The sequence below is a fragment of the Theobroma cacao genome, chromosome 10 (assembly GCF_000208745.1).
Source record: "Theobroma cacao cultivar B97-61/B2 chromosome 10, Criollo_cocoa_genome_V2, whole genome shotgun sequence".
NCBI lineage: Eukaryota > Viridiplantae > Streptophyta > Magnoliopsida > Malvales > Malvaceae > Theobroma > Theobroma cacao.
Window position 1 is genome coordinate 6,150,252 of NC_030859.1, and position 27,367 is coordinate 6,177,618.

The 27,367-nt window shown below is 33.8% G+C and overlaps 2 protein-coding genes across 3 annotated transcripts; both read left to right on the forward strand.

Moving 5' to 3' along the window:
* Positions 7,212 to 15,155, forward strand: LOC18586586 (glycosyltransferase family protein 64 protein C5). Its single transcript, XM_007010063.2, has 4 exons — positions 7,212 to 7,706; positions 8,160 to 8,282; positions 12,648 to 12,815; positions 13,251 to 15,155. Exons 1-4 carry the CDS (start codon positions 7,341 to 7,343, stop codon positions 14,931 to 14,933), a joined length of 2,340 nt encoding a protein of 779 aa, XP_007010125.2. The 5' UTR covers positions 7,212 to 7,340; the 3' UTR covers positions 14,934 to 15,155.
* On the forward strand, positions 16,946 to 24,449 carry LOC18586587 (3-phosphoinositide-dependent protein kinase 2). 2 transcript variants are annotated; one of them, XR_001929903.1, is made up of 11 exons: positions 16,946 to 17,668; positions 19,059 to 19,239; positions 19,403 to 19,455; positions 19,896 to 19,997; positions 20,066 to 20,174; positions 20,266 to 20,344; positions 20,641 to 20,806; positions 22,693 to 22,827; positions 22,933 to 23,096; positions 23,449 to 23,651; positions 23,941 to 24,430. XR_001929903.1 is itself a non-coding variant. In XM_007010064.2 (11 exons), exons 1-11 carry the CDS (start codon positions 17,456 to 17,458, stop codon positions 24,022 to 24,024), a joined length of 1,509 nt encoding a protein of 502 aa, XP_007010126.2. In that variant the 5' UTR covers positions 16,951 to 17,455; the 3' UTR covers positions 24,025 to 24,449. The 2 variants fall into 2 exon arrangements, 1 of the variants encoding a protein (XP_007010126.2); XM_007010064.2 differs by having other exon boundaries at positions 16,951 to 17,668; positions 23,429 to 23,651; positions 23,941 to 24,449.

Sequence of the window (27,367 nt, forward strand, 5' to 3'; positions counted from 1 at the left end):
AGTATTTGGATGCAACTTTAAATTTTAGGTCTTCTTTTCTCATAATTTTTGTAAGAACAAAAAATCTTAGATTTTGCTATTATATTACTGGGTATTCTATTTTTTTTTTTTTTATAGTCTTTGTAGAGAGAGAGGTAGAAGAGAGGAAGATCGTGATTTTACTTTGAATAAAGGTAATGTGCAGAGGGAGGGAGAGGAGATGGACATTGATTGAAATAGAAATATTTCTTAAAAAACTATTGTGTTTTTAAAAGAATATAAGAGAAAGCTCCTTTCTGAAGCTTTTCTTTGAGTTTTTTTTCTTAAATTTTGTTTTTTTAAAAAATTATTTTTTTAAGAGTTTTTTAAAAATTTTGTTTAATTTAGTTTCTATTTTTAAAAAATAGATAAATTGAAAAAAAAAGTCAAGTCAACGCAATTTACTTTTAAACCTAATGAGAGTGGCAATCTTGTGGAAGTGATTAAATTGATTGACGCTTGAGCATGTAAAAGAATCTAGTTCCATAAATAATTGCACATTTTTGGGATAAAGTTTTCAAGATTAAGACTTTAACCAATATGCATTAAAATTTGATTTCCAGATGCATGAGAGAGATGATATTTGAACGGTCACATCACGTTGACAAATGGATTCTATTAATGATTATTTATAGACATTAATTAAGAATAATTAATTAAAATTGCTATTTAATATATTCTTATTATTGTTATTATTATTATTATTAAGAAAGCATAATACATTAATTGTAAATTTCTTCTTATAATGAGCATCTTCACTTGATACGAGTAAGCACGTGAAGATGGCTTCTTGGTGGGAACGATCAAGGTATTTGACGGCATTGCATCGCAACTTAACATCCAAGAATGGTTGCCAAGTGGCCCCAATTTTATCACAACAAATGCAAAGGAAATTAAGGAATTAATGTTATGAACGCTAAGTTGAATTTAATGAACAAATTAATGGAATTGATGGAAGGCTAAAAAAATGACGCTACCTTTTGTTAACATAGGCTTTAACGATATTTATTTTATTTATTTATTTATTAAATTCAATTTTTTTAAGAACGAGAGGATACATACATTCATCTTTGAGTTAAGTAAGTGTACTTTAAATACTTTTCTCAAAATATTTTCATAAAAAAAATAATTTATATAAACAAATTTAGTAATTAATATGACGATTTTTAATACTTTATCTCAAATTAACTGTTTCCAAATGACTTGGAATAAAAGGTTTTTCTTTTATTTTCTTGTAAAACATTTTCTAAGTTTTAACTATCAATAACAGTGTTGTGAGAAGATAAGATGGGAGTTGAAGCAAAAGCATTGACTTGTACATAGTTGTTGAACCAAATTAGAAGATACAAGTTTGATTTGCTGCAGATATAATAGTCAACTTAATTGGTGTGCAGTTGCCTTTCGACATTATCCATGTCCATGACATAAGGACTTAGTGGGCCATTGGAATTTGGAAAACCCAATTCTAAAAAAACAAAAAAAGAAAAGGACATCCTTTTCTTTACCGTAGGAAATAACGTCTTGGAATTTTCTAGTCTCATTTTCTTGTTAGGATACCGTAGCTTGCGGCTGCTATTAAAGTCGTCGTCAATTGAGAAAATTATAGAATTGCCAAAATTCTGCATGGATAAGTAGCACGTCAAAAGTGTTGACAATTGTCATGAAGAAAAGCAGTGGAGGAAAGGAAAGAGACTGCTGTCAGATGAGTATAAACTGATAAATGATATTTTAATTAATGACAATTAATCAATAATTAATCATAAGAGCTTATTTGATCAAAAATAAAAATACAAAAACTTAATGGTCAAACGACCTATCCAGTCCATTTACTCTTCAATTTTGTTCCATTTAGTCCCTGTAATCAAAATCGAAGCAATTTAGTCTATTGATTTTAAAAATTACGTCAATTTAATCCTTCCTCCTAACGGCATCTAATTTTGTCGTTAAAAGATGATGTCAATGATGACTACATTGCTAACGTCATTGTTGACGTGTCACATTTCGATGATGTGGCATTTGAGATGATGATGTGACATGCCACGTGGCATTAAGTGATGATGTAGCAATGCCACGTGGCACTATACGATGACATGTCAATGTTATGTGATAGGTCAAAAAAATTTCTAAAAAAAAAATCTGCTACGTTATAGGGACTAAATTAAATAAAAATATATAGTACATGGATTAAATTAAAAAAAATTGAGATGTTAAGAGAATAAATTGAAAAAAAATTTGAAAAATATAAATCTTTAAGTAAATTATTGATATACTTACTAATAAGTCAAATATTTAAGTGCAAAAGATTTATGGTGTTAAAAAATATATATAAATATTTTCTTACTTGATTATTTGATTTTAGAATATGTAAATTAATTTATCTTTTTTACAAAAACTAAGTTTGAATTCTCCTTCTATAAAAAAAATTGAAACAATTTCATACCTAAAGTCAAATTTAGATGAATAACTTGCATTATGTTAAAATAATATAAAATGACTAAATATGCTGATTTAGTTACAACTTTCACAATTTATCAAAATGTAACACGTCAGCGATGACGTCATCTTTTAACGGTAAAATTAGATGCCGTTAGGAAAAATGACTAAATTAACTTAATTCTCAAAATCAAGAGACAATTTGTTTCGATTTTGAATATAGGGACTAAATGGAATAAAATTGTAAAGTATAAAGATTAGATAGGTCTTTTGATAAAAACTTAATTGAATATAATAAAAAAATAAAAACTTATGTATATTTTTTAAAATATTATGCTTAATATTATTTTTGAAAAAAATAAAACCAAAATAAACGTGGCGAAAAGCGGGTCAAAGTTTATATGTTATAATTATTCAAGCGAAACATGAGGCATAGGCCCACCTAATAACGCATTGCAATTTGACATACATGTATGCCAAAGAAAAAGGTGATGAGCATAAAGTTCTTCTTTGGCCTCGCTGTTTTCTGTTTTCTTTTCTCATCTTTTGACCAAACGAAACAAGACTCTTCCTTGTAATCATCAACATCCACAATTCTCCTTTTGCCTTCAAAACCAAAGCAAATACAGCACTTGATTATTGGGATTTAAATTAAATGATGAGAAATTTTTTTTCAAATCAAATCATAACATAAGACCAATGCTACCTAAATTTAATTTTTATTATTTTTATAATTTGAAGCGACATAATAAGATAATTTTTTCTCTTCCCTAAACCTCACTTTTTGTCAACTTAGGATTTGAATTTGAAATTTTCAAATTTCAAATTGTAATGCCAAACGTGTATGAAAAAGTCTAATCTCTAAGGTGATTGACGAATTGAATTTAAAACATTGATTTATATTTCACACTTAATTATTTATTGCTTTAGACCAGATTGAGAAAAACAAGAAAATTAAGAAGTTCAAAATCAAATTGGAATTAACTTCCTTAGCTTTGAATTAGCTTCTTTTTTTTTTTTTTGAATATTAAACATCATGTAATCCCCTAAAATAATAAATAAAATCAATTATACCGACGTTATAATTAATGATGAGGGGAATAAAAATTAGAACTCAACTATAGTTTTTGAGGGACACCAAAGTTGATGAATTAACTACATAACAAGAGAACAACCACCTATAGACAAATAATTGAGATGGAACTTGGTCAATGGCTTTTTTTAGAAGTTTCTAGATTGATGGACGAAGTAATTGATTACAAACAAATTTTGCATTATATGTTTGTATATTCCTAGAAAACTCAAATTTGTTGATAAAAAGTTGAAGCACTAGCTCATTGATACCCTCAGCAATGCTTCTTAGAGTATCATTTAAACCTAAGCATCAAGACCAATGATAAAAGAAAAACCTTCTATATCTTACAAAACTCTCGTATATATTCTTGCATTTATATGTGCTAACATATCCTCATGATTATGCCTTGGAATATTAAATTAGGGCAACTGAAGTCAAAAGTTATGCCATGGCATGAGATGGATTCCAATATTACAAGGACAAAAAAGAAAATAAAAAAGGTGAAGGCTTTGGGCGCTTTCCTTTTGTACTACATATCCAGTTGTTCTAGTCACTTTTGGTGATATACAAAACAGAAAAATAGAAAGAATCCATACTTCGGGTAGTTTCTTTGAACTTTCAGTCAGCTGAATACAATTCGAATGTATGTCTTCACTCTGATTGATTATCTTCAACCTAAAGCCATTTAGGGTGGTTGGATAAGGGCCATGAAATAGACAAAAGATTAATGACCTTGGCATTGGATCTTTTTTCTTCCCTCTCGTAGGTATAGGGAGGGGAGACACCTGTCGCTTCTATGCTCTAAAATGTAGGTGCCTAACCATGAATTAAAGGTGTATAGTCGGTCTACTTAGCTTTCGTCTCATTGTACTCACTCCTGAGCTTTTCATGTTAGAAAAAAATGCACCTAATTTTTAGTTATTTTTCATGAAATGTACTAATGATATTTTAAAGAAAATTTGTTTTTAATAGAGTTTGTATTTGATCTATTATAAGTATATGTACATTCTTTTTTTTTTTTTGTAACAATGAACATCAATTAGACATTAGATTACACAAAACTTGTCTCAATCTCCTTATCTCAAATATTTGTAATTTTGTATTGGAAAAACATGACATGTAATTATTGGATAAATTCAAAGTGAGATATATCAATTCATGGGTAAATCAATTAATTCATAAATGAAACATTATAATCAATCTGATAAATTATTACAACATCACGCATGACAAAAGTGGTGAAGCAATTAGTATTTTTACATATTATCTTTTCAAACATAATTAATATTTATTAGTACTAAGAAGTTAGAGAAATTATGTACAAGTAGAATCACACCACTGCAATAAAAAATAATAGGTTGCTCCTATATATGGAGCCAGCTTGAATTAAAATTTGAGCATAGCATAAGTTAAAACCTTAAATTCACTTATCTTTCATTGTTTGGGAAAAAGATTATTGCATTTTAATGCCCCCTTTAACTTTAAGCAGTAAGTTGCCTAAAATTCTTGAGTCGACTAATGGAACCAAAATTGATTAACATTAATTAATTCCACAGCCTTTCCTTTTTATGTACAAAATAAATAAATTGATTCCATCTTTATTATGTATAATTAAAAAAAGGCTCCATCTTTTTTATGTATCATTGGATTTGGATTCAAGGTTGAAACCTCATCATGTATGAGTTAGCTTCAACTCTATGTCAATTTGTAAATTTATTTAGGTTATAATTAATTGTTTTTTTTTTTATGTTGAATACAATGATAATGTAACATATTTGTTGGGAATTGTTTGATTATGATATATAGGAGTTGTGAAAGTTGTTTGATTTGTGTTTTTTCACAAAGTAAAAGGTGTTAAAATATCATTGGAATGTATGGAACTCAAAAAATATGCAGACTAGCTATCAGGTTGGACAAAGAGATATGAGCAGCACATGTTGCTGTCTCCAATTTCACCACTTTGGACAAAGACAGATATTTAGTGTTCTTATGGGTGTGGTTGTTGTCCAAAATTAATTAAGAAAAATTAGAAAAATCTAATTAAAAAAGACACACGACATGCTTCTTAATTTTGGCATGTGACTTTTTGAAACTTCAAAGAAATTTCCTCGTGCAAATTTTGCCAAACTATCTTTTTCCTTTTTCTTTTATTTTCCAGATCAAACTACATAACATTTTTGAATAAAAGTTGGTTTTCGTTTCAGATGTTTGAATTGATCTTTGCTTAGAGAATTCTTGCATGGAGAAGCCAGAAAACTAGTTGGAAATAAGGTGTGAATGCCATTAGTTTTTGACCAGAAAATATATTTGCGAATTGATGTACAGTTTTTGAATGATTTCGACAGTAGGACTCTGGACCCATCTAACTCTTCAATTACTTAATTACGTGTTCTTTTGATTTGAAATTAACAAACCCTTTTGCTTAGCCACCTGTCCTGGTTGGGCTCATATTTTGATATATAATATTCTCCCCCACCAAGATCCATTACTTGTTGTCTATTATTTTCTTTTTCTTGAAAAGTTACCATAAAATAAAAATAAAAAGGGAACAAAGTCAAGTTTTAATTCATTAAGAATTGATAAATAAGTAAAACATAGCATCAATTATAAAATACTTAAATCTAAAATAATTGCACATTTTATTAATCATATTTCCAAAATATTAGCATCATTTTGGGGGGAACAAGATCAAGTACCCCAAAACACTAACTAAATGCGGTATATTTATAAATTATGAGTTTTGTTAACGAGTATCTTAACAATATTTTTTTAAGATTCGTTAGGATATTATTTATAGTAACATTTTTATATTAAATGTAATAATTAATGATTAATACGAGAATTGAGAAAAAACATATTATTATTGAATATGGTAATTTTACCACATTTGTTAGCAAATACCCTTTAAATTATTATCTCTTGTTATGGGAATGAAAGAATTTATAGCGCAGAAAGCAATAAGTTTCAGTCCCAGATACATACTTTAGTTGTTCGTTTGAAAATCTTGCACTTAATTGTTGAATTAAACCATATTAAAATTCACATAAAAGAACAAATAGGAAAGCTGAGACTTTGCTTCAGCCAGGATTTTCTGGAGGAGGCTGCAGCCTTAGCCTGCCCCTAAAACCAAAAAGCAATAATAAAAAATGTTCTCGCCTAATCAACTAGCCACTCTTTTAGACCTCCAGGTGTCCTACTCAGCACCCTGGTTTACACGTGGCGCCCATGTAGAGCGAGTGAACAGCACGCTGATTATATTTGCTGCAGGTCAGGCTGATTCCTCCCCCAACAGAATCCTAGTTGAAACTGAGATTTAAATCTTTAGACACTACACCCTTCTCCAATGCCACCCTATAAATACAGCAAATCAAATTCCCCAAAACCGAAAAGAAAAAAAAAATCACTTCTTTCTGTCAAAAAAAAGAAATTAAGCCAAGTTTTTGTTTTGAATTTTGATTTTTTGGGTTTTTTTCTTTTTGCTATAGAGACAGAGAAAAAAACAAGAAAGAATTTAAGCAAAGTTTTCATTTTAAATTTTGATTCTTTCTGTTTTTTTTTTCTCTGGATAGAAAAAAAAGACAACCAAGTGTTTATCCCATAAACAAACAAATATTTTGTGTAAATTTTGTAATATTTTTGTAAAGTAACGTTTTCTCTCTCTTTTTCTTTCTTCTTTTATTTTTGAATTTTTCTCTGCTTTTAATTGTTACACTTTCGTGTTTTTCTTGAAAAAAAAAGAGTAAGGCCCTTTAGAAACAAAATGGCGGTGATCTTTCCCTGAGGAAAAAAGAAAAAAAAAAACAGGGTGGTTACAATGGTTGTTGCTGGTGGCGGTGACAGCGGCGGCGGTGGAGGTAGCTGCTGCATGAGGTGGTGGCAGCAGCATAACCGAAACCATTATCATCACCATAATTATAATGGCCATTGTAATGGGAATAGTAACGGTGGTGGCGGAGGGGGTGGAAGGGTAGTGGCGTCGGGATTTGTGTTCTGCTTGTTTTGTTTTGTTATATATGGGTTGATCGCGGGGTTATATGGGTGGGTGATTTTGACGCCGTCGTTTTTTACATATGAGAGAAGGGGCTTGCCGTGGCTTGGTTGTCAAGAAGATAATGAAGGTTCGTGGTCAATTGGTCTTTTCTTTGGTCACTCTCCGTTCTCTCTCAAACCCATTGAAACGGTAAGTCTGTTTTTTTTTTTTGGGAGAAGGGGGTTATTTTTTTGCTTTCTATTGTTCCTTTCATCATTGTATTCAAATTATAATTTGAAGTTAATTTTTTTTTTTCAAAAATAATCTTGGGAATTTTTTAAGTGGATATAGGTTTTCTTTTTTGTACTAGTGCATGCAATTCTTCTTATTTTGAGTTGGTGTCTGTGAATTTTTTTTGTTTTATTTTTGAGGCTTTTTTCCTATGCATGTGCAGTGAAAGATTGGATCTTTACGCTGTTTTTTTTTTTTAACTTTTTTATGTTTGGGTATTTGATTTGTTTCTAATGCATGTACAGTTGGAAGATTGGATTTTTTTTTTTGTTGGTTTTTGGGTAGTATTTGTGTTCATGTGATATGGGTAATTGTGGGTATTTCTTAGTTTTTTGAATTATGGTGGTTTTGATATTTGGGACAATATTTTAGGCTGACGTATGGAGAAATGAGAGTGCAGCATGGCCAGTAGCTAACCCAGTTATCACCTGTGCTTCAGCTTCTGATTCTGGTTTTCCTAGTAATTTTGTGGCTGATCCTTTTCTTTATGTTCAGGTAACTTTTGTTTATTATCTCTCTTTTTTTTATTCGAACGTGTTTGTTCATTTATCTGTTTCTCGTAATTGATTTTGTTTTATTTGGTATATGTAATTAAGATAGGAGTATTGTTTAGGCCGAATGAACAGTAATAATTTGAGAAACTTGAGAATTTTATAAATATATATTTAGTTAGTTTCATCTCTGCAACTTCAACTGTTTTTAGTATTGATTTGGTAATCTTTAATGCTATTATTTCAATCAGCAGAAGAAATTTTCTTTTGTTTGTATCTGCAGTTTCTTGGCCAAGTATGTGCTGTATTATACATGTTACATATAGTCAAGTCGAGCCAATAAACTGTACGACAGAGGATGTTGATTTACAACTTATATATTTATTTTGGCATTTATTGTCTTCAACTCCTTTATTGTGTTGAAGTTGGAGGAACTATATGAGACATGGTGTGCAGAGCTACATAATTGATTTTAACAATTTGTATTGGCTAGATATATCAATGCAATAGAAAGTCTATTGAGAGGGAGGAACCATAGGGCTCATGCTGCATTTGGTTAGTCTATTTGCTGCTCTCTGCTTTCTATTAGGATTTGGTCAAGCACAGGCTAATGGTTTTTTGGAATACGAGGATGTTTCATCCCTTTTCCATAAGATTAGAATCTTTCCATACAAACTATTGAAAATAATATCTGTCCAAACGCCTTTGATGCCCTCAATAAAAAGTTTTATTTAATGTTTTTAGGTTGGTTAGTAGGGAATGGGTATTAAAGAAGAATTCAGCACAGAAGCTGCCCAAGGCAGTGATGCAGAATTGAATTCTAAAAGAAGTACCATGTTGCTAGCTCTGTTCAGTTATTTTATAATTACTTCAAGAGAGCATTTGAGGAGAACTGTTGATCTTCTTTAACAAATTGTAATTGCAATGGTCTGGTTGTTGCCTCTCCCAGATTGACCTTGTGAATTATTAAACACCAAATTGTCTTTTGACTTGTTTTAAGTTTGCACATGTTCCTGTACTGCTCGGTACTATGTTGCTAGCTTTGTTCAGTTATTTTATAATTACTTTAAGAGAGCATTTGAGGAGAATTGTTGATCTTCTTTAACAAATTGTAATTGCAATGGTCTGGTTGTTGCCTCTCCCAGATTGACCTTGTGAATTATTAAACACCAAATTGTCTTTTGACTTGTTTTAAGTTTGCACATGTTCCTGTACTGCTCGGTACTATGTTGCTAGCTTTGTTCAGTTATTTTATAATTACTTCAAGAGAGCATTTGAGGAGAACTGTTGATCTTCTTTAACAAATTGTAATTGCAATGGTCTGGTTGTTGCCTCTCCCAGATTGACCTTGTGAATTATTAAACACCAAATTGTCTTTTGACTTGTTTTAAGTTTGCACATGTTCCCGTACTGCTCAGTTCTATGTTGCTAGCTCTGTTCAGTTATTTTATAATTACTTCAAGAGAGCATTTGAGGAGAACTGTTGATCTTCTTTAACAAAGTGCAATTGCAATGGTCTGGTTGTTGCCTCTCCCAGATTGACCTTGTGAATTATTAAACACCAAATTGTCTTTTGACTTGTTTTAAGTTTGCACATGTTCCCGTACCGCTCAGTACTATGTTGCTAGCTCTGTTTGGTTATTTTATAATTACTTCAAGAGAGCATTTGAGGAGAACTGTTGATCTTCTTTAACAAATTGCAATTGCAATGGTCTGGTTGTTGCCTCTCCCAGATTGACCTTGTGAATTATTAAACACCAAATTGTCTTTTGACTTGTTTTAAGTTTGCACATGTTCCCGTACTGCTCGGTACTATGTTGCTAGCTTTGTTCAGTTATTTTATAATTACTTTAAGAGAGCATTTGAGGAGAATTGTTGATCTTCTTTAACAAATTGCAATTGCAATGGTCTGGTTGTTGCCTCTCGCAGATTGACCTTGTGAATCATTCAACACCAAATTGTCTTTTGATTTGTTTTAAGTTTGCACATTTTCCCTAAGATTTTAGTTTAAGGGCTGCTCATAAATAATTGGTGCATTGCTTTTCAAACTTTAATCTATCGATTATCATTTTCCTGATTGCGTTGTTTAGTTCTTGAAGCTGTGAGTTTCATTAGTAAGTGAAGTGCAAAGGTGGACACTGACAATCAGGGGATAAGTTTGTGCAAAACTTTTTTTTAACTTCAAGAACCTATATGACTGTATTTGGAGAGAAGATTATTAGAATTTGTGAGAAACTTAAGCTTCTTTGACTTGGTTTGCTGTTCTATAGTTTTAGTTATCTTACATGGTCTTAATAAAATAATTCTTTAACTAGTTTCAGTTAATTATTCGAGAATAGGCTCTGCTCTATGAATTATAAACTCATAATCTAGAAAATGCATCAAATCACTCAAGCCACCTAACTCCATTTTTATAAGATGTGGCTGTCTTTACGTGACTGTAATACAATCTACCATATCTGTCATTTTCTTTACATTGTTATCTTGGTATTTATTTTTTTAGTTATTGAGTTTAAACAGCTAATTAGTTGTAACTTCGAATACTAGTATTGATTGTACTAGTCCAAGTTATTCCAGAATTATGTAATTATCAGGCAACTAGATACCATCCTGAAACTTTGGTCAACTGGTGGCTTTTACAGGTCTGGTTGTTACCTCTCCCAGATTGACCTCATGAATCATTCAACACCAAATTGTCTTTTGACTTATTTTAAGTTTGTTCATGTTCCCTATGATTTTAGTTTGAGGGGCTGCTCATTAATAATTGCCACATTGCTTCTCCAACTTTAATCTATCATTTGTCATTTTCCTGATTGTGTTGTTTAGATCTTGAAGCTGTTTCATTAATAAGTGGAGTGTAATGGTGGACACTGAAAATCAGGGGATAAGTTTGTGCAAAACCTTTTTTTTTTAACTTCAAGAACCTAAATGAATGTATTAGGAGAGAAGATTATTAGAATTTGTGAGAACTTTATGATTCTTTGACTTGGTTTTTTTCTTTCCATAGTTTTAGTTATCTTACATGGTCTTAATAAGATAATTCTTTCAATAGTTTCAGTTGATTATTCAGGAATAGGTTCTGCTCTATGAATTAAAAACTCCTTATCTGTAACATGCATCAAATCACCCAACACACCTAACCCCAAGTTTTTTTTCTTTTTTACGAAGAAAGAAAAAAAACTACCCAGATATACTTATTTGTATGTATATTCATGCATGCACTCAATTAGCTGTTACTACTTGCCATCAATTAGGATGATGAAATTCTGTCGTTGAATATTGTCTTAGCTGGTGGTTTAAGATGTTCTTACAACAAATGTTAGAGTAGGACGAAAATTAACAAAAGAGGAGGTTAGAGGAATGTGATTTGGATGTTTACAAGAAGCATTTGATGAAATCCTGAGTGCTTTAAGATGTGGCTGTTTTTGCTTGACTGTAATACAATCTACCATATGAGTCATTTTCTTTACTTTGTTATGTTGCTATTTGACACTGCTTTCATCATAACTAAGATTTATCATTTCTATCGCATGATTAATATTAAACTTGTCTAAATGGATATATGCTACTATCAAGTAATCCATTTCTATTTATATTATCTCATGATAATTAGTTAGAACCCACTTTAATCAGTTAAAAAAAAAAAAAGCAAGTGAACATTTCGTTTTGCCAGAATTGTGTCACTGTCAGTATAAATGAGACAGTTTCCTTGCTTACCAAGTTTCCAGCATTGACTGCATGCATGTTACAGTCTAAATGGTGATTTGTTAAAGGGTTTCAATTTTGTGAACTCATCATTCTTATCTGAAAACTTTGCATAAGACTGTCATGTCATGCTATTAAAATAAATGTTGATAGAAAAATATATACTGCGGTGAAGAGAATGCCTGGCATCTAGAATTTATTGTTCATTTAGCAGTAACAACCCATTGAAAACTTTTCTAAGATGTATTAGTTGAGTGGAGAGACTTGTTTACTGTGGATGTAGGTATATTTGTCCTTTTATAATGTAAAGGTTTTCCTAGTCTTCAACCACTCATATTAAAATGCAAACAATGAGTAATGTCACAAGTGAACTACTGTAGTTTGTGTCATGCATCTAACAGTAATAGTTTTATTGGGCACTACTGGCAAGTTTATGAATTTTCCTATGATTTAAACAGAGGTCTTCAAAACACAAATTGAGAGAATGCTGGTCTCTCTCTTCATTCACCTTGTGCATTTATTATTCATTTGAGCACATATGCCCCTGTAGTTAGACCGAACTTTGTTCTAGAATATCCTAAGGTTTAAACTTTATGTAATATGTTAGTTTTTATTTGTATTTGAAGTCTATCCTCATGGTAGCTTGAAATGGATCATGATCCAGGGAGATGTATTTTACCTATTCTACGAAACCAAGAATTCTTTCACCATGCAAGGGGATATCGGGGTTGCAAAAAGTATTGACAAGGGAGCAACATGGCAACAACTGGGCATAGCCTTGGATGAGGACTGGCATCTTTCCTACCCTTATGTCTTTAACTACCTTGGCCAAGTAAGACTATCAATTTCTTTTTCTCACTTTTCTTGCATGCACTTAAGCATACCTACTATTATTCCTTATCTTAGACATCATTAAGCACCTCGTGATTTCCTAATGTGGGCAAGCAAGGCAGAACATAACTGGTGCAACCTAATACATTATGGCCAAATTATTATTGATCACAAACATATAGGTTATATCTAGAACATAGGTAGTGATAGTGAAAAGACCAAATGTGCCAAATTAAGTGACTAATATTCATAAATTATCTGATTTTCGGACACAAATTTCTTAGGTGGTTTTTCTAATTTCTAGAATGGCCATAGCAAATATTACCGTTTTCTTATAATGCTTAAGTACCCGCATATTCAAAATAACTATGTAATCTATGTGGTAGATTATCTCATTTATTGATGGAATTGTTCATTGTCCTGCTCTTAACTACAGATATACATGATGCCCGAAAGCAGTCAGAAAGGAGAACTTCGTCTGTATCGAGCAATTAACTTTCCATTACAGTGGGAACTGGACAGGATCATCATAAAAAAGCCCCTTATCGATTCCTTTATTATTAATCATGATGGAGAGTATTGGCTTTTTGGCTCAGATCACAGCAGTTTTGGAACAAAGAAGAATGGACAGCTGGAAATTTGGTACAGCGACTCACCTCTCGGTCCTTGGAAACCACACAAGAAGAACCCTATTTATAATTTTGACAGAAGTTTGGGGGCTCGTAATGGGGGCAGGCCATTTAGGTATAATGGAAATCTTTATCGGATTGGTCAGGACTGCGGTGAAACATATGGACGACGGGTGCGCATCTTCAAGGTTGAAGTTCTTACAAAGGCCGATTACAAGGAAGTTGAAGTCCCATTTCTCTTTGAAGAGTCCAGGAAGGGCCGGAATGCTTGGAATGGTGCTCGCTACCATCACCTTGATGTGCAGCAGTTAGGTTCTGGTGAATGGGTTGGGGTAATGGATGGGGACCGAGTACCTTCAGGAGACTCAGTCCATCGTTTTCTTCTTGGCTGTGCTTCTGTTGCGGCTGTTGCTGGCCTTGTTGTGTTATTGGGTGTCCTACAAGGAGCAGTGAACTGCATTATCCCCCTAAACTGGTGTGCTGATTACTCAGGGAAGAGAAGCGATACTCTTTCAGCTTGGGAAAGAGCAAATTTGTTTTCTTCAAAAGTGAGGCGGTTTTGCAGCCGCTTGAATAGAGTACCTTCATTTCTAAGAGGCAGGATAAAACCAAACACTTATACTGGAAGATTAGTTTTGGCTCTGGTGTTCGCTATAGGAGTTGCACTTTCTTGTGCAGGGGTTACGTTCATATATGGAGGCAATGGTGCAGAAGAACCTTACTCATGGAAGGGTCACTACTCTCAATTTACGTTATTAACAATGACATATGATGCCCGTCTCTGGAATCTGAAAATGTATGTGAAGCATTATTCAAGGTGTGCTTCAGTAAAAGAAATTGTTGTGGTTTGGAACAAAGGGATACCCCCTAAGTTGAGTGAATTCGACTCAGCAGTGCCTGTTAGGATCAGAGTGGAGAATCAGAACTCACTCAATAACCGATTCAAGATGGATCCGTTTATCAAGACTCGTGCAGTTCTTGAGCTTGATGATGATATAATGATGACTTGTGATGATGTTGAGCGGGGATTTATGGTGTGGCGTCAACATCCAGATAGGATTGTGGGGTTCTATCCTCGATTTGTTGATGGGAGCCGATTGGAGTATAAGGGTGAGAAATATGCCAGAAGGAATAAAGGGTATAATATGATTCTTACAGGGGCTGCTTTCATGGACAGTCATGTAGCCTTTAGAAGGTATTGGAGTGAGCAAGGTAAGGAAGGGAGAGAAGTGGTTGACAAGTATTTTAACTGCGAGGATGTGCTTCTGAATTTCTTGTATGCAAATGCAAGCTCGTCTAAAACTGTTGAATATGTGAGACCTGCTTGGGCAATAGACACATCGAAATTTTCTGGTGCCGCAATCAGCCGAAACACAAAAGTACATTACAAAGTAAGAAGTGACTGCCTCATGAAATTCACTGACATGTATGGTAGTCTGGCAGGCCGGAGGTGGGAATTTGATGGGCGGAAGGATGGTTGGGATTTATAGTGAAACAAATAGCTTTTAAGGCCAACTTCTCCACCTGCCCTTCCTTTTGTTCATCTTCTGTCAACCCTCTTGGTAAATTCGTGTACCCTCTCACTGTGAATTGTTCAATTTGTTATTTTCTTTTATGGGGAACCTGGTTTGAATGCACTTAAATAGGAGGTTGTACATTAATCTTCAGGTTTTGTTTCTGAATAGGAAAGGTTTGTGAATGTTCTTCAAGTATAGGGTTTCTCTCAAACTCCTAGTCTTTGTTGTTCTCTTTGGAATACTGCAACGAGTATCCATACTAGTATTTATGCGGAACTGCCCTTACAAATTGAATTTTTGGGGGATAAAGTTTGGATACCTTTACCATGTTGTAAAATGCAAGCAAAAAGGAAGAAGACCATGTGCTTTACTATTTTAGAATCAGAAAACAGAGAATGACAATTATTCCATCAATATATTACATGGCATGGGTGTCTGGGGGAAGACAGGGTAGCGTGGGGTACATTCATATCAGGTTGGGAGTTTTAGCAGTTTGCATGTGCACGTGCACATGCATGTTTAGATATTATATATTAACATATATAGAGTTTTATCCCACGTATAGATTATGGATAATGCATCTCTCTGTGTTCCTTCTTTCTTTAAAAATAAATAAATTTTATCCCTATCTAAAACTCTGGAGTCTGGGCCCATGTGGACTCCACGTCCTAATCAAAGGGGAACACTAAAACGATAGGTTGCTGGACCACCAGCTCAACATGGGCTTGTCCCGTGCTTTTGGGGGAGCCAACTTCCCCCCACAAATTTAAAAGCTCAATTTCAAACATTTATAACCCAAATTCTCTTCAAAATATTTTTCATTAGCTTATCATTTTCCTATGACTAACCTTATTTACAACTGAAATGGGAATTAATTAATGATTTAGTAAAATATTCATTTTCTAATACTAATTGGATTATGAAATGTATTAGTTCGTTATATGTAAGATTCTACAAGGGTTAAAAAATCAAACCCAATTCTTTCAATTGAAGATACATATACTTGTTATTAAAAGAAGATTGTTACGTGTTTACTTAGTTATTATTTTTTTGAAATATATCTCAATGAATGTGTCACAAAAGAATGAATTAATACCATAATTATAGGTTTAATCGTTTGTCATTTAAAATTTATGAAAATGTAAATTTGCATTGAAAAATGTGAAGCGATTCCATTGACACAAAATAATATTTTCATTATAATTTTAAATGTTATAAATTCATTTTACAGTAACAACTCTATTCTTACCCTTTAAAAAAACAAAACTCAATTCTTACAATAAAAAATTATTGAAATAGTAAGTTTGCATTTAAAAATTTACAATAAATGTTCTTGTTTTGCATAAAGTTAACTATTTTTTTTTATGATTTTACATGTTTTTCAAGGCATAGCAAGATGCTTTGGAAATTCATTTTGATATTTTACTTTTTTTTTATAATAAATACAATATCTATAAAAATCATGAAAAATGTACATAAACCAAAAATAAATTTCATAATAAACAAATTAAAGAGTGAGAAAAGAAATAAATTAAATTCAAAGAGAAGCAGACAAATACTAACACAGGAAAGTGAGGGAGAAACCGAGATAGGCTGAGGTTGGCTTGGCTTGGCTTGATATGCGGTACACGTGTCATGTTATGGTTTGTCGTTTGACTCGGAAGATCCGCCCCGAACTGCACAAGTGTTTCCGCAACTCAAATCATGGAAAGCGAATTCGGAAGCTTTTGCTTTATTTTTTTCTTTTCTTTTCTTTTTCTTTCTTTCTTTTTTTTTTATTTTCCCAAAGAATTAATCATTCTTAGACTTTATTAACTTAATTGAACTTAGTTATTTGTGATCTTTCTCTTCTTATTTATGTATATTAAAATGTCAAAAGTAAGTAAACAAATAATTGTATTAAATTTAAATATTTTAAATTAAAATGTTAAATAGAAAAATAAATAATGTTGATGACATGACAGTTGCCAAAAGAAATGATGATAAAAGATAAGCAAAAACGAGAGAGAGGGGGAGGAGGAGGAGGATGATGTGCATCATTGAAGGGCATGTGCAAAGCTTCAATCCCCATGCCTCTCCTCCATCAAATTCCTCATTCCCTTTCTCTTCTTCTTCTTCTTCTTTCCTTCATCTTTAATCACTCCCGAAATTCCCATCTATCACTTTTCTAGAGTTTTGAAATTCTCTAAAAGCTTATCACCCCCTCTCATTTCCCCTTTCTTTCTTTTTAAATTACACTTCCACAAAATTCAATAAGGTTTTATAAAATATAGACAGAGAGGAGAAAGAATCATTTTACTTTTTCCTCCTTTTCCAGAAGAATATAAAAGGAAGATCCAATCCAACCATTTTAATTAATATATATTCTTTTCTTTTCCTCTTTGACTGGAACCCAAAATTGAGAGAGAGAAAAAGAAAAACTATTCTTCTTCCAAGATTTTTATTTTTTTTTCTAGTATTATGTAAAGGGAAAGGGGGAAATTCTGGAGAGAGAAATGTTGGCAATGGAGAAGGATTTTGATTCAAAGCTTAGGATTCAGGGAACCAATAATAACGATGATAATAATAGTTCTAATACTTCTTCTAATAGTGCTGCTTCCAACAGTGTTCAGAGATCTAAAAGCTTTGCGTTTAGAGCTCCTCTGGAGAGTTTCACTATCCAGGATTTTGAATTGGGCAAGATCTATGGTGTTGGTTCTTATTCAAAGGTTATCTTTTTTTTTTTTTCCAATTTAATTTCCTTTTCTTTTTCGAATTTGGTTTTGATATTTTAGATTTTTGCCATCTGAGTTTTCTGGGTTTGCTTTGTTTTTGATTTTTGATTATATATATATATATGTTATAATGTTTTACCTATATGAATTTGATGGGCAGTGGTGATGTTTGATGAATTGTGTATTTCTGGGACAAATTTTTAGCTATCCTTGTGAATTGTGTGGGTTTTCATCGGTGACATAGGATGCTTGAATGAACGGAAATAAATTTGTGTGGTTTCCTCGAAAATTGATGCAAAGGAAAGGAAATAAATTTTTTTTAAATGAGAATATTTGATTCCGTTTCTGTTCCCTAGGAGATGAATGATATTTCTCTCTGAACGTGTATTATATTTAGGCTATACTTGCCAAGAGGAGGTTGGAAAATTTTTTAGGGTCTAATGGGAGTTTCATAACTACCATTAAATTATAAACTTGTTTTCTATGGTCAATACCGAGCAAGGCATGATGATTCAACTTGCAGATAAGTGCAGTGGGGGATTTGAACCTTCACCTTCCAGACTCTCAGCTTTTCCTTTTATTGCTGGATCAAGGCCTTATTGGTTGCTCTCTTTTTTTTTTTTTTTCTTACAGATAATGACGTTAATACACTGATATCAAATATCAATTTAGTTCATTTTGGTGCTGTTAATATCTTTTGACCTTTTCTATTCTGTTAATCCACCCTCATAGAAGCTAAATCACTTATCAGCAAACACTTTTGATTGTTACTTCTGTTAGAAACTTGTATTTTGAGTTTTGAAAATGTGGGGTTTTGAACTACCTGTTTCTGTTATTTGATCATTTCAGTCGTGTCCTAGTCATAGTTTGCTTGGTTAAAGGTATGAATGAAGGAGTTTCTCATGTGTGTGGTGATTCGCGTAGCTTAAATAATGTAAATAATGGATAAGAGCAGAAGAGGCGGAAATGCCAGTATGGTTAAGACTTAAGAGTATGAAGGGATGATTCCAACTTTACAAATTTTTTTATTTATGTCTCCATAATACTGCTTTACAATTATTACATGGATTATGTTCTTATGCTAACAAAATTTGTACATGGGTGAGGGCTGCTTGTTATGTTAGTATAGAATATATCTGTTGGTTGAGAATGCGGATAAACTAACATCCTTTCTTTTAGTAACAGTTGATTAACATAATGCCCATAGTGGCTTATTTATTATTGTTTTTTGGTTGTAGTCATCTTTTTGAATTTTTATGGTAAATACCTATTGAATTGTTTGCTAAGTATATGTTCACTTTTCATGTTTTGCTCACCTTTTTTCTTATCTGAGCTTCTTATTCACATTGGTTTGTTCTGAATATGATATTAATGTTGTCATCAGGTTGTGAGGGCGAAGAAGAAGGATACAGGAATGGTGTATGCTTTGAAGATCATGGACAAAAAGTTCATCACCAAGGAAAATAAAACAGCTTATGTGAAGTTGGAACGTATTGTGCTTGATCAACTGGACCATCCTGGTGTTGTGCGGCTATTTTTTACATTTCAAGATACATTTTCACTGTGTACGTATCTTGGTTGTATCTTCTCATTAGTCATATGTTGACACTCGTTTGGTTAGTTTTTACAACACCTGTTCTCCCTCGACGCTCTTCCATTAGTTATGTCTTGCCAATTCATTGAATGGCTTTGTTGTTTGACGTTGTTTTCTTTGATTATATTGTGAAGACATGGCACTTGAATCCTGTGAAGGTGGAGAACTTTTTGACCAAATAACAAGAGTAAGTTGCTCTTAGCATGTGATCCTCTATAGATATGGAAAATTCACACGTAAAAAAAAAAAAAAAAAGGGTGTGGCAACTCTTTTCTTGTAGCCTATGATTGAGTTGTTTAAAATTGAATTGGATGCCCTTTGAATTATCATTGAATCTGGTGAATCTTATTATTTGTTTCCTATTTGCCTGTCATATGCTTAATAAATCTGGGGTAATCATGTATGCTTCTTTATATATGGCCATAAGTTTCTACTCAAATATCTCTTTTGAAGCTATTTAAAGTTTATTGCACAATGATGCCAACCCTCCCAAGCCCCTAGTTTTACAATATTTGGAATGCAAGAATGTCTCAAGCTCAAATTTTATTGTTATGATTTAGCACTCATTCCTATCTCTACTGGTTTATTTGTGGTTCAGTATTCAACTTCTGGTTACATTTTGTGCAGAAAGGTTGTTTATCAGAGGATGACGCTCGCTTCTATGCTGCAGAAGTTGTAGATGCTCTTGAATACATACACAATATGGGATTGATACATAGAGATATTAAGGTATTTTCCAAGCATGCATGTTCTGTTTATTAACATTTGAAAAAGGCTAAATGCTTGTGACATGGCAGCCAGAGAACTTGCTACTTACTACAGATGGGCACATTAAAATTGCTGATTTTGGCAGTGTAAAGCCTATGCAGGATAGCCGAATTACAGTTCTTCCTAATGCAGCCTCAGGTAAAATCATGATTTTATCATGCAGAGAAAATGCTCTTCCCCCCCACCCCCAAATGTTTAAGGCTAAGATTGTCTTTGGTGTCCTGTTCAGATGATAAGGCATGCACATTCGTGGGGACAGCCGCATATGTCCCTCCAGAAGTACTCAACTCTTCTCCAGCAACATTTGGGTAAGAGCCCTTCAATCTCTTAATGACTTTGTCTTTCATTCTAGATTAAATCTTGCAAACTTGAAGTGAGATCTTAAGCTTGCTACAACTAATTGTAGAATATTTTTTTCTTTAATGTTTTTATTCCCCTCAACCCCTTTTCTCAACTCTTTTTTTTTTTGTACCGCTTGATTTCCCGGAGAATGCAAGTGTAGAAACTTGTGCTTTAGCATAGTTTTTTGCCTTGATCTTGTTCATCTATTGTTTATGTAGGATAACTAGGTTTTTTTTTTTTTTTTTTGAACATATTCAAACAGAAATGACCTCTGGGCACTTGGCTGCACCTTGTACCAAATGCTTTCAGGGACTTCTCCTTTTAAAGATGCAAGTGAATGGCTTATATTTCAAAGAATTATAGCCAGAGATATAAGATTTCCAAATTATTTTTCTGAAGAAGCCAGAGACCTTATTGATCGGTTATTGGTAAGCTATCATTTTCTGCATGTTGGATTTGGTTTCTTTTATGTATCCATAAACTTGTTTGCTTGAGACTTTTTAAAGTTGTTCTTGTTATCTATTTCTGTTGTTAGATGGACATTATATTTGTTTGTGTACATTTATGATGGAAAAATGACAGCATAAAAGCAGCTTGGTAACTGACATACATTTGAGCCAAGTTTTCAGAGGACTCAGAAACTGTGTAGGTTTTGATATACACGGGCTTGGTGGACCAGTTGGGGGATGGAAAAAATCAACTATGGCTCAAGATTATGAGACAATTGCCCGTCGTATTGCTTTTGACATTTATTATGCCAAGAAGAATTGGAGTTCCAATGAATTGGTTGTCACTTGTAGAGTTACATGATGAGGGAAAGCAAAATTTTAATGACCACAACGCTAGTTGCTGTGTTTCTTTAGTTTATCTTAGGCCTAACTTTCTCTGGAATCTCAGTGAAAATATAATTTGCTAGCTGACGTTTTGTTAGGGGTCTCTGTATATATTTAAGTGATCAAATAGTCTCCTTATTTCTTTGCACATTAGGCGGATCTTCAAATTGAAAATTTGAAACAGTAGTATGAGCTGTACTGAAAAATTTGATGAGTGTGCTTGGGCCTGCTATTTGCTTGCTTGCAGCTAATTGACTTTCTATGAACCTAGTCTTGTGGTGCTTCCCACCTCTCTACAACTAATGTGGGCTCTTCTTGGTTCTTGTTTAGGCTTTTGGATGCATTAACTCCTAGGCTTTGTTCTTTACTTTTTCCTTCCCCATTCGCTATCTTGTATATTTCCTGCATACTAAAGCCCCTCTTTTTTGGAGTATTTTCTTACTTATCAGGAAAAAAGGAACAAGAATATAATCTTATGTGTAATTAAAAATGATGAAATCTTTTTTTTTCTTTTGCATCATTTTATATGTTGCAAAAGAATATGGAGTATTCATTTTTCTGCTTTCCTAATAAGTAAGAAATTATTACTATGTTTTAGTTTATAAAATGTTTACATGAAATTTTATAATTGTTCTATTTATTTGAAGGGATGTTATGATTGGAGACTTTGTTTGTTATTCTTTTGTGATTTTTTCTATTGTCAGTTCATGTAAAAGTTACCTGCTAGATTTGCTTCTACTTTTAAGGTTATTTATTATTCATTTTTGGAAGTATAATACTCCCTCTGTTTCATATGACCACCTTACTATTTTAGGATGTTTCAAAATGATGTCCTCTTTTTCAAAATGGAAAACACTTTTTCAATGTTACCCTTCATTGAAATACTAACCTTAAGTGGGCCCATCTAACTTTTACAACTTTTGAGGGCAATAGTTGTAAAGCAACGAACAAAAAACCCCATTCCTAAAACTTTGTGCCATTTGATTAGTGGACATTTAATTTGGAATAGGGGGAGTATAAATAAGCCCATAAGAATGCTCATATTAAGGTGGCAGGATTAATGTCAAATTTTAATGAAGAAATTTCACGAAATGCTTCATTTCTCTCCTTTTTCCTAAAGACATTTTAAATGTTGATCCTTATTTTTTCTTGTCCCTTTGTCCTCATCCTTTTAGTTACTTCCTCTTTTGCTCCTCTTCCCTGTCTCAATTCCCCACCTCCCCTCCCCTCTTTAAAATGAGCCATCATGACGGAAATCTACAGGCCATAATCTTGAATTGCAGCCACAAGTTATTTTTCTTTGTGATTTCTCTTTGGATCAAGGTCAGTGTGAATGTGCATCATATTAAGCGTCTTAAGAAATGTAACATTATTACTTTTTCCCCTTTTAGGTCCTGGTTCAGGTTATCTGATTTCATGTGCAATTTTAATTTATGAGTAAAAGATTTTAGGCTTAGACTTGTAGTGCAATTGTGGTGCAGGATATAGATCCCAGTAGACGACCAGGTGCTGGAGCTGATGGTTATGCCGCTCTCAAGATGCATCCTTTCTTTAGGGGAGTTGACTGGAGTAATTTAAGAGCACAAACCCCTCCGAGACTTGCTTTAGAGACAGGGGTATAATGGCAGACATGCTTTCAATTATTGTTCATTATTGAATCCAACTTCCCTTTGCATCTTGTCATTTCAAATATTATTATTATCATTATCTATTATTTTCAGGCTCAATCAGGTGAGGGTGACGATCATAATGATTCTTCATGGAATCCTACCCACATTGGAGATGGTTCAGCCAGACAGAATGATGGAAATGGTGGTGCCTCATCTTCTGAATCATCTGGTCATATAACTAGACTTGCCTCAATTGACTCCTTCGACTCAAAATGGTATTTGGCAATATGTCTTGTTATTTTCTCAGCATGTTTCTTTGTTTTTATTAAAACGATATGACTTCTGCTGCAAGTTTGTCCACTTGCGGACTTGTAGAACCTATTAATGATTGTTGTGTCTACTTAACTGTTCTCCCCTAGATATTTTTTTTGTTGGAAACAAACTTTAGATAGAGCAATAATGATTCCCATATGAAGCATTTGCTTTGAGAAAGTTGTTACTAATATTGCAGTTTGTTGTCTTAATGTTTGACTTTTATTTTTCGCCTGTGAATTGGGCTAATTGAACTGTACTTCTTGCCTAATACGTACTTGCACCATGTTAACAGGCAACAATTTTTGGATCCAGGAGAATCTGTTCTTATGATCTCAATGGTGAAGAAACTACAGAAATTATCAAGCAAAAAGGTGCAGCTTATCCTCACCAACAAGCCAAAATTGATTTATGTGGATCCTTCAAAATTGGTCGTAAAGGGGAACATTATTTGGTCTGACAACTCTAATGACCTCAGTGTCCAGGTCACGAGTCCATCACATTTCAAGATTTGCACGGTAAGTCTGTGACTATGTCCTAAAAAGATAGCAATGAATTCCTCAAATTTATAAATGGAATGATATCGTAATTCTGGAAATGCTTCCCCTGGGTGCTTTGTATCACTTTTGTTTCTTATATAGTTGACTGGTGCACTGTTCTATGGTTGATCACAACCAATTTGTTAATAAATAATTCCAGAGGATGCTGGTAAAAAGGAAAACTTACATTTAAGTTGTGCATGCTTTCTGCTTGTACTTCTTGTGGGCAGTTTCACTTTTCTGATCTATTATTTCTGTTGTGCTTCAGCCAAAAAAGGTATTATCATTTGAGGATGCAAAACAAAGAGCATGGCAATGGAAAAAAGCAATTGAAGGCCTTCAAAACCGGTGAAGTGATTTTATTCATTGTTGTGAAGCACATTCTTTGGACATTCTGATATGATAGAGGAACTTGGGAACTATTAAACAATTGACACCACAAAGCAATTGTTTATTTCATGAAAGCGGCTCAAGAGTTTTCAGATTCAGCTGTCTCCTCATGCAAAGCTGCGGGTGGTTGATATTAAGCTTTCATGCCCTCTTTTGTAGAACTGGGTATGTAGTGGAGGGTTTTCTTATCTGTTTCTAGCCTTGTCTGCAATGAATGTAACATGTGAAATCCTGATGTACGGTTTTAAGAGAAGAAAAAGAAGGGGAAGGGGCTGGTGGTGTCAATTACATGTTAGTATTGTATTGAAAGTAGATGTTTCCAGTCATTAATGAAGATTTCTTTTGATGAAATTCATTTTGGCAGCGAAGAGCTTACCGGCCTGAAAAGTTTTAAACTCCAAAAGTGGTGCTGGAATATTTCCTTATGCCCATCTTCTCTCATTTGAGATGGACTCGTTTTTCATTCTTTCCAATTTGTAGCGAATTCTGAGGGCTTGAATTAGTCTTGCACTCAACAGTTTGATTGTCACAAAGTAGATTTGATCAAGACTTGATAAGTTTTGTCGAATGTGTGCAAATTCAATTGTTGAATTCCGCTAGCTGCAGAATTGAAGAAAATTTTGATGCTCTTTCTTTGGGCTAGACCGCCCAACTGTGGTGTTCTGTCTTTTACCATGCAGACCACCTCAGTCTATTTTTCCTGTTTCTTATATTTTTAGTTTATTTCTATAGCATGCAATTTAATGGAATACTCTATACAACATTTTTCTTCCTTTATTTTTTGAGCAAAACTAGATCAAGATGGAAATTCAGTAAGCTAAAATGGAACCAAATTGTGATCAAGAGGTAAAAAGGTAGGTAGCAACATAGTGGTCATTTCTCCTCATTTTCTTTTGTTTTTTCTGCCTTCAAGTGGTCAAGCTTTCATTTGATTGTTTACTTTCCCCATAGCTATGAAATATCTAAAGGAAAAAATTTTATGGCTTGAAAACCAGCAATAGTCGCTATCCTGGCTGTCACATTATTTCCATTAAGAAATCGTGCAGCCAGCATTTTTACTTGGTTTTTACTAGGATTTGTTGAATCACTTCAACAAACCAAAATAGATTTCTTCTTTGACAAAAACGATTTCAAGATCCAATAATCTTCATGGGGAGATTTTTTTTTTTAGCCCTTCAAAATAACGTGTTTTTGTAAATAACTATCGGGATAATTTTAACTGTTTTTAGCCACTAGAATAAATTTTGGGACAAAAATGCCCTTAATGAGCCATCTTCGTTAGTGTGCACTCTCAAACAGGTGAAAAATGGAGAAAAAAATATGCAAAGAATTTTGCGAACATCTAATTTTGTGCAAAACATCTATTTTTTTTTTGTGAAGGTTGTGCAAAACAAAATAATGTTGCATGAGATGGTTTTCAGAGATTTGGGACATGACATTCAGATAATAGGAAAAGAGTGATATTAAATCGAACGAGGAACCGATCGTGATGAATGGAAAGCTTGGCTAATGATGTGAAACTAGAAATCCTTGATATGGTAGTGAGTTGAAAGGAGAAAGATGTGAATCCAAAGTAGGAAATGATCCTGCTATAACAGGCCATATGTGAGACGGCTGTTGCGGGGTAGGGTTTAGAGTTTGTGAAACGTCATGTTGGGAATATGTGACACGGCTGTGATAGGCCAGCGTTTAGAGTTGGTGAGATGCTATGGAGGGAATTTGTGACACGCTAGAGTTAAGAGTTGGTGACACGCCATGGTGGGAATTTGTTACACGTCAGCGTTAAGAGTTGGTGAGACGACATTGAGGGAATCTGTGACACGCTAGAGTTAAGAGTTGGTGACACGACATGGAGGGAATCTGTGACACACCAACGTTCAGAGTTCGTGAGATGCCATGGAGGGAATCTGTGACACGCCAGAGTTTAGAGTTGGTGACATGCCATGGTCATTGTTTAGAGTGTGTGACACGGCATTGCTTGAAAAGCTGACACGCCATGGTCATGGTTTAGAGTGTGTGACACGGTATTACTTGAATAGCTAACACGTCATGGTTTGAAATAGAGAGGAAAAAAAAAGAGGGCAGTTAACGTGGTAATCGTTTGGACTTCCACTAAATTAATTTCCTTTAGTGAAACGAATAAATAAGAATATTACAAGGCCATTTTTCATTTTAAACAGTTATTTTTCAGAATTTCTAACGTCCGTGTGATTCATTTTTCATTCCTGCCAGTACCGGAGTGTTCGAGAAGGGTTTTTGCAAGCGTAACGACACCACAGCACCAGCAACAATGTCGACCATGAGTGAACAGGTCAGTGAGTCTCAAATTAAAACATTCTTGTGTTCGTTAATTTTTTACTTTTTTGCTGGATTTGTTTGATATGTTCGTGTTTTTTGTTTTGTTTTGCAAATGTTTAGACTATGTTTTCTTGCTGGTTTGATGATTTTTGGGGTTAAGTCGTAGTGGTTTTAGGGGTTTTGGGTGTTTACCGTGTGACGCCATTATTATTATAGTTAGTTATTGGCGTGTCAGCGTTAGTGTGTGACAACATTTGACTTGATATGCATGGCGTGTAACAACATTTGACTTGCTATGCATGGCGTGTGACTTGATATGCATGGCGTGTGACAGCATTTTACTTGTTATGCATGGCGTGTCACAACATTTTGCTTGCTATGCATGGTGTGTCACAACATTTATTCCTTATTTATGTCTTCAATATACCTTCTTGCACATTACGACTTAACTCACTGGTGCATGTGTGCCATGTTTTGTAGATCTAGCGCAAACAGTATGAGGATCTTGACAGTTTGCTGATCGTGCCGAGGGAGAAGTGGGCGTTCAACGTTGCAATTAACACCCACTGTAAATGGTCGCAGTTGCATTACATCACAAAGACTCTCCAACAGAAGGGGGAGTACGATGCAGTTAAGCGTACGTGCTTCGGAATGCTCCTAGACGTCTATCCACAGGGGTACTTTTGCGTCGGTCTCTTACACGACATCATAATTCGTCGAATCACTGAGAGCCAGTCAATGGACCGCGAGTTATGTTTTGCCATTGGCAAGAGCAAGGCGTGGCTATCAAAGCAGGAGTTCTGCCTCATCACCGGGCTGAAGTTTGGTCCAATGCTCGATGTGTTCAAACGACCGTACAAGGTTGCTGCGAACATAATTCATGCAAGATACTGGAACGGGCAGGAGAGTGTTAAGCTGCAAGCTTTGCTTGATACGTTTCGCGAGGGCAACTTCTAGCGATCAGGAGACGAGACCAAGATGACATTCGTCTTGATCGCGAATAACAT